The 14766-nt window shown below is 46.1% G+C and overlaps 1 protein-coding gene across 2 annotated transcripts in view; it reads left to right on the top strand.

Moving 5' to 3' along the window:
• Positions 1-14766, top strand: part of CIT (citron rho-interacting serine/threonine kinase) — a 1039445-nt gene that overhangs the window by 420184 nt on the left and 604495 nt on the right. For both annotated transcript variants that reach the window (XM_069215034.1, XM_069215033.1), the window contains exon 18: positions 3033-3158. In XM_069215034.1, the coding sequence (XP_069071135.1) occupies positions 3033-3158 (126 nt within the window). The remainder of the gene's footprint in view (positions 1-3032; positions 3159-14766) is intronic.

Genomic DNA, 14766 nt, shown 5'->3' with positions numbered 1-14766 from the left:
CTGTTACTCTTTGGCAAAGAAGGATCCTCCTGAGGGCATTAGAGCTCATTCCACCAGAGCTAAGTCGGCCACTTCGGCCTTGGCCAGAGGTGTTCCTGTGGTCGACATCTGCAAGGCCGCAACTTGGTCGTCCCTTCACACTTTTGCAAAACATTACTGTTTGGATTCTGAGGTTAGAAGGGACGGCCATTTTGCACGGTCAGTGCTGCAGGATTTCTTGGTTTGACCATTTAGGCACCCACCGCCGGGCGTGGTACTGCTTTGGGACTCTATTCATTAGGTGAGGAATCCACAGGTAGTTGTATCCATCAGAAGAACGAGTTACTTACCTTCGGTAACGACTTTTCTGGTGGATACATTAGCTACCTGTGGATTCCTCACGGTCCCACCCGCCTCCCCGTTGCCTTTCTGGTCTTACCAAGTAATCCTTGAGTACGCTCCTCTTGGTCTTTAAGGGTGCAATAGATGTTGTATATATTATATGTATATAGGTATACATCTTTGTGTATATACTTGATGTGTAGATATATATTTTAAAAAGAGAGAGTTATATATATATATATATATATATATATATATATATATAAAAGATTTACAGTTATTCATGCAATGTTGTGTATTTTTACAATGTAATGGGATGTTGCCTTGCTCTTTCATTGCATTACCTGGTTGTTCTCATGCACGTAAAAAATGATTGGTACTGACGTCCGCACGTCGTCGAGGACCTCTTATTGCCTGTATGACGTCAGACGGCGTCGCGTGGGCTAGAGTGACGTCCTCATCGACGTGCAGAGACTAGTAAGAAGATTTCCGTCGAATGCTGGCGCCATGGGAGTATTCATTAGGTGAGGAATCCACAGGTAGCTAATGTATCCACCAGAAAAGTCGTTACCGAAGGTAAGTAACTCGTTCTTCTGCCTCCCCTGGGGGCAGATCGGCCTAATAGTAGGCCGATCTGCCCCCAGGGGGGGCAGAAAAGGCCTTCCCGAAAATATGCCCCCCCTGGGAGCGACCCTTGCCCAAGGGGTCGCTCCCTTTTGTCAATAACAATAAAAAAAAAAAAAAATCCCTGGTGTCTAGTGGTTTCTACCCCCCTCGGGGGCATATTGGCCTCATCAAAATAGGCCAATCTGCCCCCAAGGGGGGCAGAAATGGCCAAAATATAATTTTCCCCCAAGGGGAGCGACCCTTGCCTAAGGGGTCGCTCCCCACCTCAATAAAAAAAAATGAAAAAAAAAAAAAAAAATGGTCCCTCGTGCCTAGAGGTTTCTGCCCCCAGGGGGGGCAGAAAAGGCCTTTTCAAAAAAATGCCCCCCCTGGGAGCGACCCTTGCCCAAGGGGTCGCTCCCTTTTGTCAATTTCAATGAAAAAAAAAAAAATCCCTGGTGTCTAGTGGGGTTTCAAAAGCCGGATTGCAAGCAATCCGGCTTTTGAAACCCTCGGAGGGACTTCAAAGGGAAGAAAATACTTTTCCTTCCCTTTGAAGCCCCTCCGGGCCTCCCAAGTGATTGAAAAAGAAATGCTTTTGCATTTCTTTTTCAATCGCGCTGGAAGCAGAGCTTCCAGCGTGACGAGGGAGGCCCCTGTGACACAGCGTGCGCGCTGACGTCACAGGGGGGGGTGGGGGGGTCGGGGGTGGAAGGGGAAGGTCTTCCCCTTCCATCCCCGACTTGGGGGGGATGGGGGTGCACGGGGGGCGCGCTAGCGCGCCCCCAAGTTCCCCTGTGCCATGGACGAGATGATCTCGTCCAAGGCACAGAAGCGGTTAAATTGGTCCGCTTGTTGGCCTTCCTTGCTTGTCAGCTTCAAAATTTGTATCTCTATAATATGTATATTTTATTATGATATTAGTGTTTTAGAGCAATATAGTTTTAGGTCTTGAACTTGCACTCTTGTGGGTGTCATGGGTTTATTTTCATACGTTGCTTGGGCGCACATATATTTTAGCTCAGCTTAGGCCTGCAGCCTGTGCCCTTTTACCCAGATATTTGCTCTAATTTCATTTATACATTTTATTCATTTTAGTTAAGCCTGCCTTTCAGCAGAAATGTTTAATTGTTTTCTAATCTGGTGTGAATCTGGGAGAGCATGACATTTCAATATGTACTTCTGCCCAAGGCTGACAAGAAGCGTACATAATAATCTAGAATCTAACACTTAGGCACATGCTCACGTCAGGCCTATTCCACAGAACATAAACATGCTTCTTATCAAAACATCATACAGGCTAGGGAAAGGGAGGGGGGTCATTCCGGCGAGGATACCCATCCATGCTGTGTGCCATTTCACTGCTGACCTCTGCCCTGTCTCTACAACCAGCCAAGGAGACGGCGGGCAAACCCCTGTTCTCAGGAATTGGGGGGTGGGTACGCCTCTCATGAACTAACCACAGACAGATTGGGCTATCACTACTATGCGCCCGCTAGCAGTTGGGAGTTAGGATGCCTAGGTACTTGTTATTACTTATGCTTGGGTTGTTTTTTTTTTCTTCTTTTTACTTACGTAACAATTCATATCTTATATCTCATTGCCGTAATAATTACTGTTCATATATTTTATTCTAGGTTGCAGTCTTTTCAATAAATCTACTGAAAACCACCCTGCATCATTTCCTTAGCCTGCATGTGTGTATGAGACCTTTGCTTATAAGAGAAAGGGGTGAGATTTGTCGACCTCGACTTCCCTGAGAGGTCACGGAGTGTCATGTATCAGGCTGGCACAAATCACCTTTGCGTTATATGTTTGGGTGAGGTGCTGCTAGCTAGCTCAAAGGGTTGGGTTGACAGCTGCTAAAATGGTGTGAGATTGACTCAGTCTCACCCGCAAGTGATGCTGCTCCTGCCCTGAATCCAGCTGTCTTGTTCCAATAACAATAGTCTTACAACAGAAGTAAATGTTGATTGCAATGCTAAAGGGGAAAAAACTAATGTCTGTAAGAAAGTGGAGTGCAAATTGTATTGTACAATTGTATTGTTTGTTATTGGTACTGTTCCATTTGTCAAGACTCATATTAGTTTGCTATTCATTTGAAGGAAAGACGACATTCTCTGGAAAATCAAGTCAAGAGGCTGGAAGCAGTGGAAAGGAGGGAAAACAAACTAAAGGAAGATATTCAGACTAAATCTCAGCAGATTCAACAGATGGCTGAAAAAATTATGGTAAGACAACCTGCAACTTAATTTTGTAGCAGCCCTCTTCAATATGCATTACTAATGACTTAGTGCTTCTTATGAAACAGGATAGAATGAATGTCATCTTACACTGTAAAATGTTACAGGTTGCTTTATTTTGCAGTCCATTGAGCTTCTCCCTTGAAGAAAACATTTTGTATCCCAATTTCTGCTGCTATACTTTTCAGTTGTAATTTAATGAACAGGGTTTGCCTATGTTTAGATGCCAAGCTTCCGGATTGCTTCCCATACGATTGACAAGAAGACGTAATCAATCAAACCATTGTCTTTTCATCTAAACTACTGCCTCTTTAAATCTCTCTTTTTTTCATCCTTTGCTGTTTCTTTGAAGTGCTTTTGCTGATGAACATTTTTGTCTGTTTGCATAGAGCTGGCTGGGCTGTTCCCCTGGGGAAACAGGGTCAAGACTGATTTGCATATGGCTGGGTCCAAACTAGAGTGGCATGGCAGGAACAAACTGATGGATTAAACCCAGATCTGTGACTGAGGGTGAATGCTTGATTTGCTCTTCATTCCGTCGATCATCTATTTTATTTTTGCATTTGTTGTCCCCAGTGGGAAGTGTATGCCCAGATGTGGGTTCCATGCTCACCGCACCACTGGATTCAAGCTAGCCCTGAAACCCGTCCTAGGATGCTTGTTTCCGGTCCAGGGAGGACCTGGCTTGGCAGTTCGGGCTGGACTGTTCCCATGGGGAAGTGGGTCAAGACTGTTTTGCATGTGGCTGGGTACAAACTGGGGTGGCTTGGTGAGCAAAAAAACTATGGATTAAGCCCATATCTTTGTGACTGGGGTGAATGTTTGCATTGTTCAGCATTCCGTCCATCAATTTTGTTTTTTGCATTTGGTGTCTTGTCACGTAGGCTCTCATTATCCTGATTCGTGCAGCAGAATCACCTATATTGTGAGGAACTGAGTCCAGTCCCACACCATGTGACAACTGTCAGCCTAATTCAGGTTTTCCGGCTAACTAGAAACTCCTCATCTCCACCCAAGAGCAGGAATGATTGTGGCAACCGGGTGCATGACAAGTTTGATTCCTCAGGGGAATCGTGGTCGATCAGATCTCATCTTTTTCTTTTAATTACATTAGCCCCACATATGCAAAGAAAAAACGAGGCAGCGCAGAGAATGGTTCAATAAGGTTTATTGAATTAACTGCATCTTAGATAAAATGGCATGAATTGCAATAACTAGGATGATAAAACCTGCTAGAAGCAAAATGGTGACAAGAGTGAGCACAAGAACAGTCCCACCATACTGTCACTGTATAATGTATGTGGTTCCTACCTAAGCTGTGTTAGAGCACCGCGTGATAAGCCCTAATATGCCCTTCAGGTTTCCCCCATGGGAAGACATCATCCTCCATACCTGAGCAAGGAAGCCTGTTGTCTAGAAGGACACCCAATGTAGGCGAGGGATCCGGTAGTCTAAGCAAGCAGCTGTAGCGAAGGCAATTCACAATCAGCATGCAGTCGTGGTCACCTGGCTGGAATCTCCCTCTAACGTGTATGGGACAGAGGAGTGTTTTCATAATAAAACAGCTGATGTTCTGAGAAAATGTCCCCACGTAAGTATGTGTATGTTTCTGATGGATACAACTACCTGTGGATTCCTCACCTAAGGAATACTCCCATTGCGCCAACATTCGACGGAAATCTTCTTCCTAGCTTCTGCACGTCGACGAGGACGTCACATTTGCCCACGCGACGCCGTCTGACGTCATACAGGCAATAAGAAGTCCTTGCCGACGTCAGTACCAGCATTTTTTACGTGCCTGAGAACAATAATCCAATGAGATGAAAGACAAAAGCAATATTTCATGACATTGTAAACAACACATCATTGCGAGAAGATAGACTACTAATTTAATCATTTTAAAAAAAAATAAATATATACACTAAATATAACTCTATATATATATATATATATATATATATATATATATATATATATATATATATATAATCTATACCAGTTCCCTTTTTTCCGTGCCATTCGAAACGGTTATCTTCAAGGGAGCTACTGTTGCTGTTCGGCAGTTACAGTGTGTTTTTGCCTGTGTGTTTTTTCTCTGAGGTTACTATGTCTTAGAGGAAGTCTGGTTTTAAGCCCTGTTGAGAATGTGGGGACAAAATGTCGGTTACTGACCCACATTCGGGCTGTTTTTGGTGTTTGAGTTCCGACCATGATGTGGCCAGGTGTGATTCATGTCAGCACATGAATCCGAAAGCCCTGAAGAAGCGAGAGGCCAAACTTTTTATGGCGAAGTCGAAGAGAAAGGAGAAGAGGCACCATAGAAAATCCTCCTCGCCGAAGTCTCATCGACGTCATCGAGACTCCCGGCGCCGTCGGGAATCACGGCGCCGGTCGAGTAAGGAGAGGTCTCGGTCGAGGTCGCCATCGACTCGGCGTCAGAAGACTTGGGAGGTCAGCCCCACAGTCACTCCTCATCCATCGACGCCGTTGCCTTCTCCAGCCTCGCCGACTTCACCCGGGTCTTTGGGCCAGCCGCCTTCAGTATTTGAGGTGCCACAGCCTCAAATGTTCTCACTGACGTTGCAGACGTCGAGGTCGGTGTCGCCTTCGATCCAGGCACCCCAGTATCCGGCTTTTCCGGCCCCTGGAGCCGATAATACCGCATTTTTAAATGCAATGTTTTCCATCTTTCAGCAGATGGCTCCAGGTGGCGCACCGGCTGGGCCTTCGGGTCCTTTGGCTTTCAGTTTGGGTGTTCCGGCTCCGCTGCGACCAGCACCCTTCATGCCCTTTCTCCCCCTGGGGAACGTGAGCTTGGTGCCGGTGTCGGCTCCGGTGGCTCCAAAGACTTCAGCTCCGGAGGTTTCGGCTCCATCGGCTTCGGTGTTTCGGCCAGTGACGCCGTCTGGGCCTTCTGCGACTCTGAGGCAGTCTTCTCTTCATCCGACTCCTGGTTCGGCGCCGAAGCTGCCTGTGGCGCCTGTTGACCCGGCGTCGGACGGATCCGGTGATCGGCATCGTTCTTCGACATCTGCTGACGCCATGTCGACGCCGAGGATTGAGGAGAGGCTGCATTCGAGGAGACGTGCTCTTCGTCTCTTGGAAGAACAAGAGTATCAGCAGGTCCTGGAGGAAGGAGAAATTGAGGACTCTGGCGAGGGTCTTCATGGGCTGGACACCGCTAGTGGCCTTGATACTTCCCCTGAGTGGGACTTGTCCTCTCCAGGGGAGTATACTGAAGAGGCGGTCACTTTTCATGCTGTGATAAAGAAGGTGGCTAACTTCCTGGAACTGCCTTTGCCGGTAACTGAGGCGAAGCAAAATCTGCTGACTGAGGTTTTACATCCGGCCTCTACGTCAGCAGAACCTCTTTTGCCATTTATCGAGGCGCTGCTGGAACCTGTGTTGGAGGTCTGGAAGGAGCCGGTATCTTCCTCGGCTGTCAATAGGTCTGTGGCCAGGAGGTATCGGTCTGCACCAACTGACCCTGGCTTTCTTTCCAGACACCCTACGCCTGAAAGCTTGGTGGTCCAGGCTTCCTGTTCGACAAGATCTGCGCCTGGATCTTTTCCATCAGTGCCGGCGGACAGGGACTCCAAAAAGATGGATACGCAATCCAAGAAAGTGTTTTCGTCCTGTAGCATGGCGTTAAAGTCCACCAATGCTACGTGTATTTTGGGGAGGTACATTTATGCTCTGATGGACGAGATAACATCTACGCATACAGAGGTTCCTCAAGGGTTGTTGAATCTCGTGTCAGACGCTCAAGCTGCTGCAACCCAGGTTATCCAATCTGGGTTGGATACCACTGACTCGGTGGCCAGAGCCATAGGCACGGCTGTGGTTGCGAGAAGACAGGCTTGGCTTCGCAACTCAGGGTTCTCTTTGGATGTGCAGTCGACCCTGTTGGACCTCCCTTTTGATGGGGACAAGCTCTTTGGTGCCAAGGCAGATTCGGCTTTGGAGAGGTTTAAGGAGAGCAGGGCCACGGCCAAGTCGTTAGGACTACAAGCCACTTCTTCTGCCTCCTCCAGATTTTTTAGGAGGTTTTCGAGGATTTGGTTGTGGCTCATCCTCTTCCTCCTTTCGGGGGAAATTCCAACAGCCTCCCTCTTCTCTCACCTACAGATCTTTTAGAGGGAGGGGTAAGGTTCGTACCATGGGAGCCTCTCAGCAGCACTCTGCCTCTTCCTCTTCCTCTGGAGGGGTGCAGCAGGGGAAGCAGCCTTAGGCTTCCACCAATTCCCACTCACTCCTCTCCTGTAGGGGGAAGGTTACTGTATTTTCTTCGCAAGTGGGAGGTCATTACAAAAGACAGCATTGTGAGAAAAGGCTACACCCTTCCCTTTCAGGAGTTTCCGCCCCCCCATCCCGCCCCCCCCATCCTATTGTTCAGAAGAACACCTCCTGTTGTTAGAACAGGAGGTTCAAGTCCTCCTTTAAAAGGGCGCGGTGGAGTTGGTTCCAGAGCAGGAAAAGGGTCAAGGTTGTTATTCAAGGTACTTCCTGATTACCAAGAAGGATGGTCGGTTGAGACCAATCCTGGACCTGACGATTTTGAATTGGTTCCTCAAACAGGAAAAGTTCAAGATGCTGACCCTAGCTCAGGTGCTTTTGGCGTTGAACAAGGGAGATTGGATGGTGTCTGTCGATTTGCAGGATGCTTATTTTCATATCCCGATACTCAAGTCGCACAGGAAGTATCTCCGGTTTGTGGTAGGGTCGCAGCACTATCAGTTTGCGGTCCTCCCGTTTGGTCTTACTTCAGCACCTCGAGTCTTCACGAAGGTGATGTCAGTGGTTGCGGCAGAGCTCAGGAGGAAGGGGATAGCAGTATTCCCTTACCTGGACGATTGGTTGATCAAAGCCAAGTCCCCAGGGCTTGTGTTGCAGCATCTGCAGTCGACAACTCAGTTGTTGTTAGACCTGGGCTTTTCGGTGAACGTGCCCAAATCTCACCTAGAGCCCTCTCAGCGCCTCCTGTTCATAGGGGCAGTACTGGATACGACATTGAATCAAGCCTTCCCTCCGCCTCAGCGGATTCAAGACATTCAGGCGTTGGTTCCAATGTTTCAAAGTGGAGTGGTCATTCCAGTCCTCAAGGTCCTACGTCTGCTCGGTCTGTTTGCCTCCTGCATACTGTTGGTCACACATGCTCACTGGCACATGAGGGCTCTTCAGTGGTGCCTCCGAAAGCAGTGGTCTCAACACAAAGGAGATCTCGAAGGTTCTGTCAAGATCTCCAGAGATGCTGCCACGGATTTGAAGTGGTGGATTGCGGACGACAATCTTTCCCGGGGAAGGCCGTTCACGCAGCCTCCACCAGTGACCACGGTCATAACGGATGCTTCCACTCTAGGGTGGGGAGCTCATCTGGGGGACCTGGAGATCAAAGGGCTTTTGTCTCCAGAGGAACAGATGTTTCACATCAATCTGTTGGGGTTACGGGCTGTACGTCTGGATCTCATGGCCTTCCTCCCATCCCTTCGCGGTCAGTCGGTTCAGGTCCTGACGGACAATACTACCGCGATGTGGTATATAAAAAAACAGGGAGAAGTGGGGTCGTACCTTCTCTGCAGAGAAGCTCTTTGGCTATGGTCCTGGGCAAAGGACCATCAGATTTGCTTGGTAGCAAATCATCTGGCCGGAGTCTTGAATGTACGTGCGGACAGTCTGTCGCCATTTCTCGGCCGACCACGAGTGGCGTCTCCATTCAGATCAAGTCCGTCTAATCTTCCAGATGTGGGGGTTTCCTCGGATAGATCTGTTTGCCACCCGAGAGAACTCGCACTGCCCGTTATTCGGCAGCCTCCAGTATCCGGTGCAAGGAGCATTGGGGGTCGCGTTTCAGAGAACCTGGTGCGACCAGTTGCTTTACGCGTTTCCCCCCATACCCTTGATTCCTCGAGTGTTGAGGAAGATTCGCCAAGACCAGGCCCAAGTCATCTTAATAGCTCCGGATTGGCCAAGAAGGGTGTGGTATTCAGATCTTCTCCAACTCTCACTGTGCCCTCCGCTCCGTCTCCCTCTCAGGGCAGACCTTCTCTCGCAGTCACAGGGGCAGGTTTTACACCCCAACCTCCAGAGTCTGCACCTTCATGCCTGGAGATTGAACGGGGCAACCTGAGTTCCTTCTCTCTCCCGCCTGATGTAGTGGATGTTATCTTAGCGGCCAGGCGACACTCCACTAAATGTATCTACGCTAATAGGTGGTCTAAATTGGTGGTATGGTGTGGAGAGAGACAGATTGATCCCTTACGTGCTCATTTGTCAGATGTTTTATCTTTTGCTTTGTCTTTAGCACAGAGGGGTTGTGCAGTGTCTACTATTAAGGGTTACTTGTCTGCTCTGTCAGCCTTCATTTGTCTTCCAGACCAGCCTTTGTTATTTAAATCTCCTATAGTACTTAGATTCTTAAAGGGCCTTATGAATAAGTTTCCTCCAAATCCTTTCGTTATGCCTCAATGGGATTTGTCCTTGGTCCTAACTTTCCTTATGGGGTTCCCCTTTTGAACCTATGCATTCTTGCCCCTTAAGATTGTTAGTTCTTAAAACAGTCTTCCTGGTTGCTATAACATCTGCAAGGAGAGTGAGTGAGTTGCAGGCTTTGTCAGTAAAACCCCCTTATACAACTTTTTACGGGGATAAGGTGGTGTTGAAGACCAAGGCTGCTTTCCTTCCGAAGGTTGTTTCACCCTTTCATTTGGCCCAGACAATTACTCTGTCCACGTTCTATCTTCCGCCTCATCCTTCAAAGGAAGAAGAGAGACTACACCGCTTGGACCCAAAGAGGGCGTTAAGCTTTTACATAGACAGGACGAAGGATTTCAGGCTGGAGGATCAGCTTTTCATCGGATACGTGGGCAAGAGGAGAGGAAAGGCAGTCCACAAGAGAACACTCTCCAGGTGGGTTGTTCTTTGCATTAAAATGTGTTACTCTTTAGCAAAGAAGGATCCTCCTGATGGTATTAGAGCTCATTCCACCAGAGCTAAGTCGTCCACTTCGGCCTTGGCCAGAGGTGTTCCTGTGGTCGACATCTGCAAGGCCGCAACTTGGTCGTCCCTTCACACTTTTGCGAAACATTACTGTTTAGACTCTGAGGTCAGAAGGGATGGCCATTTTGCACGGTCAGTGCTGCAGGATTTCTTGGTTTAACCATTCAGGCACCCACCACCGGGCGCGGTACTGCTTTGGGACTCTATTCATTAGGTGAGGAATCCACAGGTAGTTGTATCCATCAGAAGAACGAGTTACTTACCTTCGGTAACGACTTTTCTGGTGGATACATTAGCTACCTGTGGATTCCTCGAGGTCCCATCCGCCTAACCGTTGCCTGTTTGGTCTGACCAAGTAATTCTTGAGTGTGCTCCTCTTGGTTTTGAGACTGGTATAGATTATGTATATATGTGCGTGTGTGTGTGTGTGTATGTATGTGTATATATATATATATATATATATATATTTATATTTAGTGTATATATTTATTTATTTAAAAAAATATATATATATATATATATATATTATTAAATTAGTAGTCCATCTTCTCGCAATGATGTGTTGTTTACAATGTCATGAAATATTGCTTTTGTCTTTCATCTCATTGGATTATTGTTCTCAGGCACGTAAACATTTTTGGTAGTGACGTCGGCACGTCGGCGAGGACTTCTTATTGCCTGTATGACGTCAGACGGCATCGCGTGGGCAAATGTGACGTCCTCGTCGACGTGCAGAAGCTAGGAAGAAGATTTCCGTCGAATGATGGCGCAATGGGAGTATTCATTAGGTGAGGAATCCACAGGTAGCTAATGTATCCACCAGAAAAGTCGTTTCCGAAGGTAAGTAACTCGTTCTTCTATGAATATTGAAGACACAGTGTACCACTTTGCCGGCAACTCGATCTGGCTGCAACCTTGAGAAAAGTACAAAGTAAAAAGAATGTCTTGCTAGGAATGTAATGTTTTCCTAGGTGAAACAAACTACTAGATAAAGAAAATAAAACAGCACTGCAAGTGTAGCCTATGCTAGAAAAGTAAAATGAAGCTGAATAAAATATAACTGTGTTAAAGTGCACAGCGGCATGCCTAGTTGCTAAAATAACGTGCATAAATATATAGCTAGAATAGCTATACAACAGTTAAGCAGGGAACCCGGACAAGAATGTGATGGTAATACCTTGGCAAGAGCCCAGTAAGTAAACCTTAAGGTCTCTCTGCAATAATGGCTTGTGGCCCATCACCAATGTAAGAACATATCTATGGTTCCTCAGAGTATTAAGAGACAAGCTTGGACATGAAACATTGTTGGTGTTCTCTGAAGCAAGCTCCTAGGTTCAGTCTGCTCCCGTAGTAGATAGCAGATGTTCAAATTACTGGCTGACGTCATGACTGTATTGCAGTAAATCGGTCTCTAAGCATGCAAGTGTAATAAAGCAAACAACAATCCTTAAATGCATATATTTAACATGTTGTTTAAGACATTTTCTTTTGAAGAATTCATGATGTAACACTTGTTAAAAAAAAAAAAATGACTTCTTGGCATATCGCCTTTTTTTTTTTTTCTTCTTCCTATCGTTTTCTGTTTTTCATAGAGATATTTTTGATTAGAAAGTGAATATCCAATTTGTGTCGGGCAAGTAAGGTGGTACTTGTTTGTTCTGATAATGTTTACTTGTAGTTTACATTTTTCTTAAAGGTTTATTTTAGTTTTTTATTTTCTTAAAGATTTTAGTTTCAAGATTAGCAGTTAACATTTTTTTTTCATTTTTCTATATTTTATTTTCAGTGTTACTTCATGTGGCTTCTGGTCGACACCCAGACAAAAGGGAAATGTTTTAATTGAAAGTAAAAAGAGGTGCAGTGAAAATAAGAAGACATAATGTGCTGGGGTCTCAATTGAACACAAAAAGTGATCAGTGGAATACTTGAATTAATCCATTCTTCCAAATTCAAATCGCTTTATAAAGAGTGATTTATCACCCCAGGGGTGACCAGGAGCTACGAGTTTTGGCTTCGAGTTGGTTGGGTTATTCCTCAAAGAGCCAAGTCTTGAGCTTCCTCTTGAAGTCGTTGAGGGTGGTTGTGGTTCGTAGGTAGGTTGGTAGTTTGTTCCAGTTCTTGGCTGCGATGTAGGAGAAGGCAAGTCCCCTGCTTCTGGTGAGTCAGATTCTGGGGATTTGGTTGAGTTTGGTTAATTGGAGCGCTTTGACTGGCTGGTGGAATTAAAGCCTGGGGTAATGAGGTTTGGTCCAATGTTGTAGAATGCTTTGAAGGCAATGGTGAGGACCTTGAACTTGCATCTTTAGTGTATGGGCAACCAGAGTAGTTTCCTAAGGTGGGGAGAAATTTGGGTTTTTCTGGAAAGGTCCAGGGCGAGTCTTACTGCAGAGTTCTGTGTGTTCTGGAGTCTGTGGAGGAGCTATGCGGGTAGTCCCATGTACAGAGTGCTTCCATAGTCCAGTCTGCTGGTGACGGTGGCCTGTGTCACTGCCTTTCTGGATTCATTGGCATCCATTTGAATATCTTATGAAGCATCCAGAGTTGGTGGAAGCAGGTTGCTACAAAGGTGTTTACTTGTTTTCTGAAGGTGAGCATGTTCTCTATGAAGTCTTTGGGATAATCTTCCTATTGGCCAATTCTGCAAATCCATCAGAATCGTTCCAGGATTATTTCAGAGAGTCTGAAATTCAGAGGCTATCCCAAAAGACTTGTCAAACAAGCGAGGAAAAGAGCATGGTACAGTCACAGAGAAATTCCTTTTAGAACCCCAAAATAAAGACAAAAAGATGGACAGGATTGTTTCGTGTTTCCACTTTCTGTCCTGAAAGTAATGACCTTAAAAGGATTTTCAATAGAATTGGGGTCTCCTGGATGGGTGTTATCATTACCAAGAAAACACTTTTTTATTCTCCTTTAAAAGGGAAAAGAATCTAAGTGTTGTCTTAGGAAGGGTAGCATTACCATCACCATGTAAAACACCATTACCCACATTATGGGGTATCCCAGCGGTAGTCGGTCATTTCAAATGTGGTCACTGTAAAGCCTGTAAGCTCTGCCTAAATACAAGTGACTTTAACCACAATACAGTGGATATGGTTCTAACTAACTTTACCAACTGTAATAACAAGGATGTGAGAGGGCATTTGGGGAAAAAACAGAGGTTCATCAGTAATATAGGGATGGGGAGCTGGTACTACAGGCTATGATATATGCTTTGCTGAATGTAAATTGAATGCAATTGGAGGACTTTATAATTGGACTGAATATTGTATTCTACTGTAAGACTCTGCTAAAGTTATTTTTATGTTATTACACCTGCCCAACTAAGAAATAAACATGGAATAACAAGGATGTGATCTATGCCATTTGGTGTCCATGTGAATTCATCTATATTTGGCAGACCACACAAAAGGTGAAATGTAGAATCCTACAACATATCAGTAAAATAAGGTGTGGAACAATTGGGGTTCCAATGATGAAGCATTTTCAAAGACTACAACACAGTTGTGAAGATCTCAAGTGGCATGTGATTGAGCATGTCAAGATGGGACGACATGAAGGAGATAAGGCCAGCATACTCTCCAGGAGAGAACTATTTTGGATTGACAAATGTGGCTCTGTGACTAAGGGTTTGGATACCCTGGAGGACTGGCATCAAGCCACCTGTAAGAAAGTGCCCCTTTTTGACCTGAGTTGGTTGAGAGTGTGCTGGGATCCTGATAACCAGGCCCCAGCACTTGTGTTCTTTATCAAAATCTGTACCATTGCTTCCACAATTGGCACATCCCTGGCACACAGTTAAGTCCCTTGTAAAAGGTTCTATGTAAGGTCCTCGCGAACCGCTTGCTTCCATTGATGCCATTGTTGGTTCAAGAAGACCAGTCGGGATTTATTCCCAGCCGAAACACCTTTATAAATATTAGAGGCTTACTAAGGCTCATGTCGGACGCCTGAGAATTAGAATATGAACGGGTCGCGGTGTCCCTCGACATAGAGAAGGCATTCGATACCCCGGGCTGGCCCTTCCTGCTGGAAACATTGGGCCACATGGGGTTTGGGAACGTATTCATGCAGTGGATTAACATCTTGTACTCTGACCCCACAGCCCGGGTTAAGACAGGAGAGATAATATCAGAAAGGTTCCCTGTCGGGAGGGGCACAAGACAAGGATGCCCATTATCGCCACTATTATTCGCTTTGGCGATTGAACCACTGGCTGCGCAGCTACGACGTAGGGTTCAAGAGTGGGGGATACCAGATGGCAATAAACACCATTCATCTCCCTCTATGCGGATGATGCCCTAGTACCCCTGCACAATTACACAGCTTCGCTTCCTGGCCTATTAGAGTTGTTGGACCTATTCGGAGACCTTTCTGGCCTACATGTAAATTGGTCAAAGTCCTGCCTGTTCCCACTGACGCCAATACCAGAGGGTCACCGTTCTAACATCCCGACACATGTGCTACCATGGTCGTATAACACTTTTAAATACCGAGGCATACAAATAAATCACAGCGCAGTCGACCTTAGAGAAAGACATTTGGGGCGTGTGCTTAGAGCTGTCAAAGGTTCCTTGCCATTCTGGCGTTCACATCTGCT

Source organism: Pleurodeles waltl, chromosome 11 (assembly GCF_031143425.1).
Source record: "Pleurodeles waltl isolate 20211129_DDA chromosome 11, aPleWal1.hap1.20221129, whole genome shotgun sequence".
NCBI lineage: Eukaryota > Metazoa > Chordata > Amphibia > Caudata > Salamandridae > Pleurodeles > Pleurodeles waltl.
The sequence above is the reverse complement of the archived record's forward strand: the minus strand, read 5'-3'. Positions and strand labels throughout refer to the sequence as shown.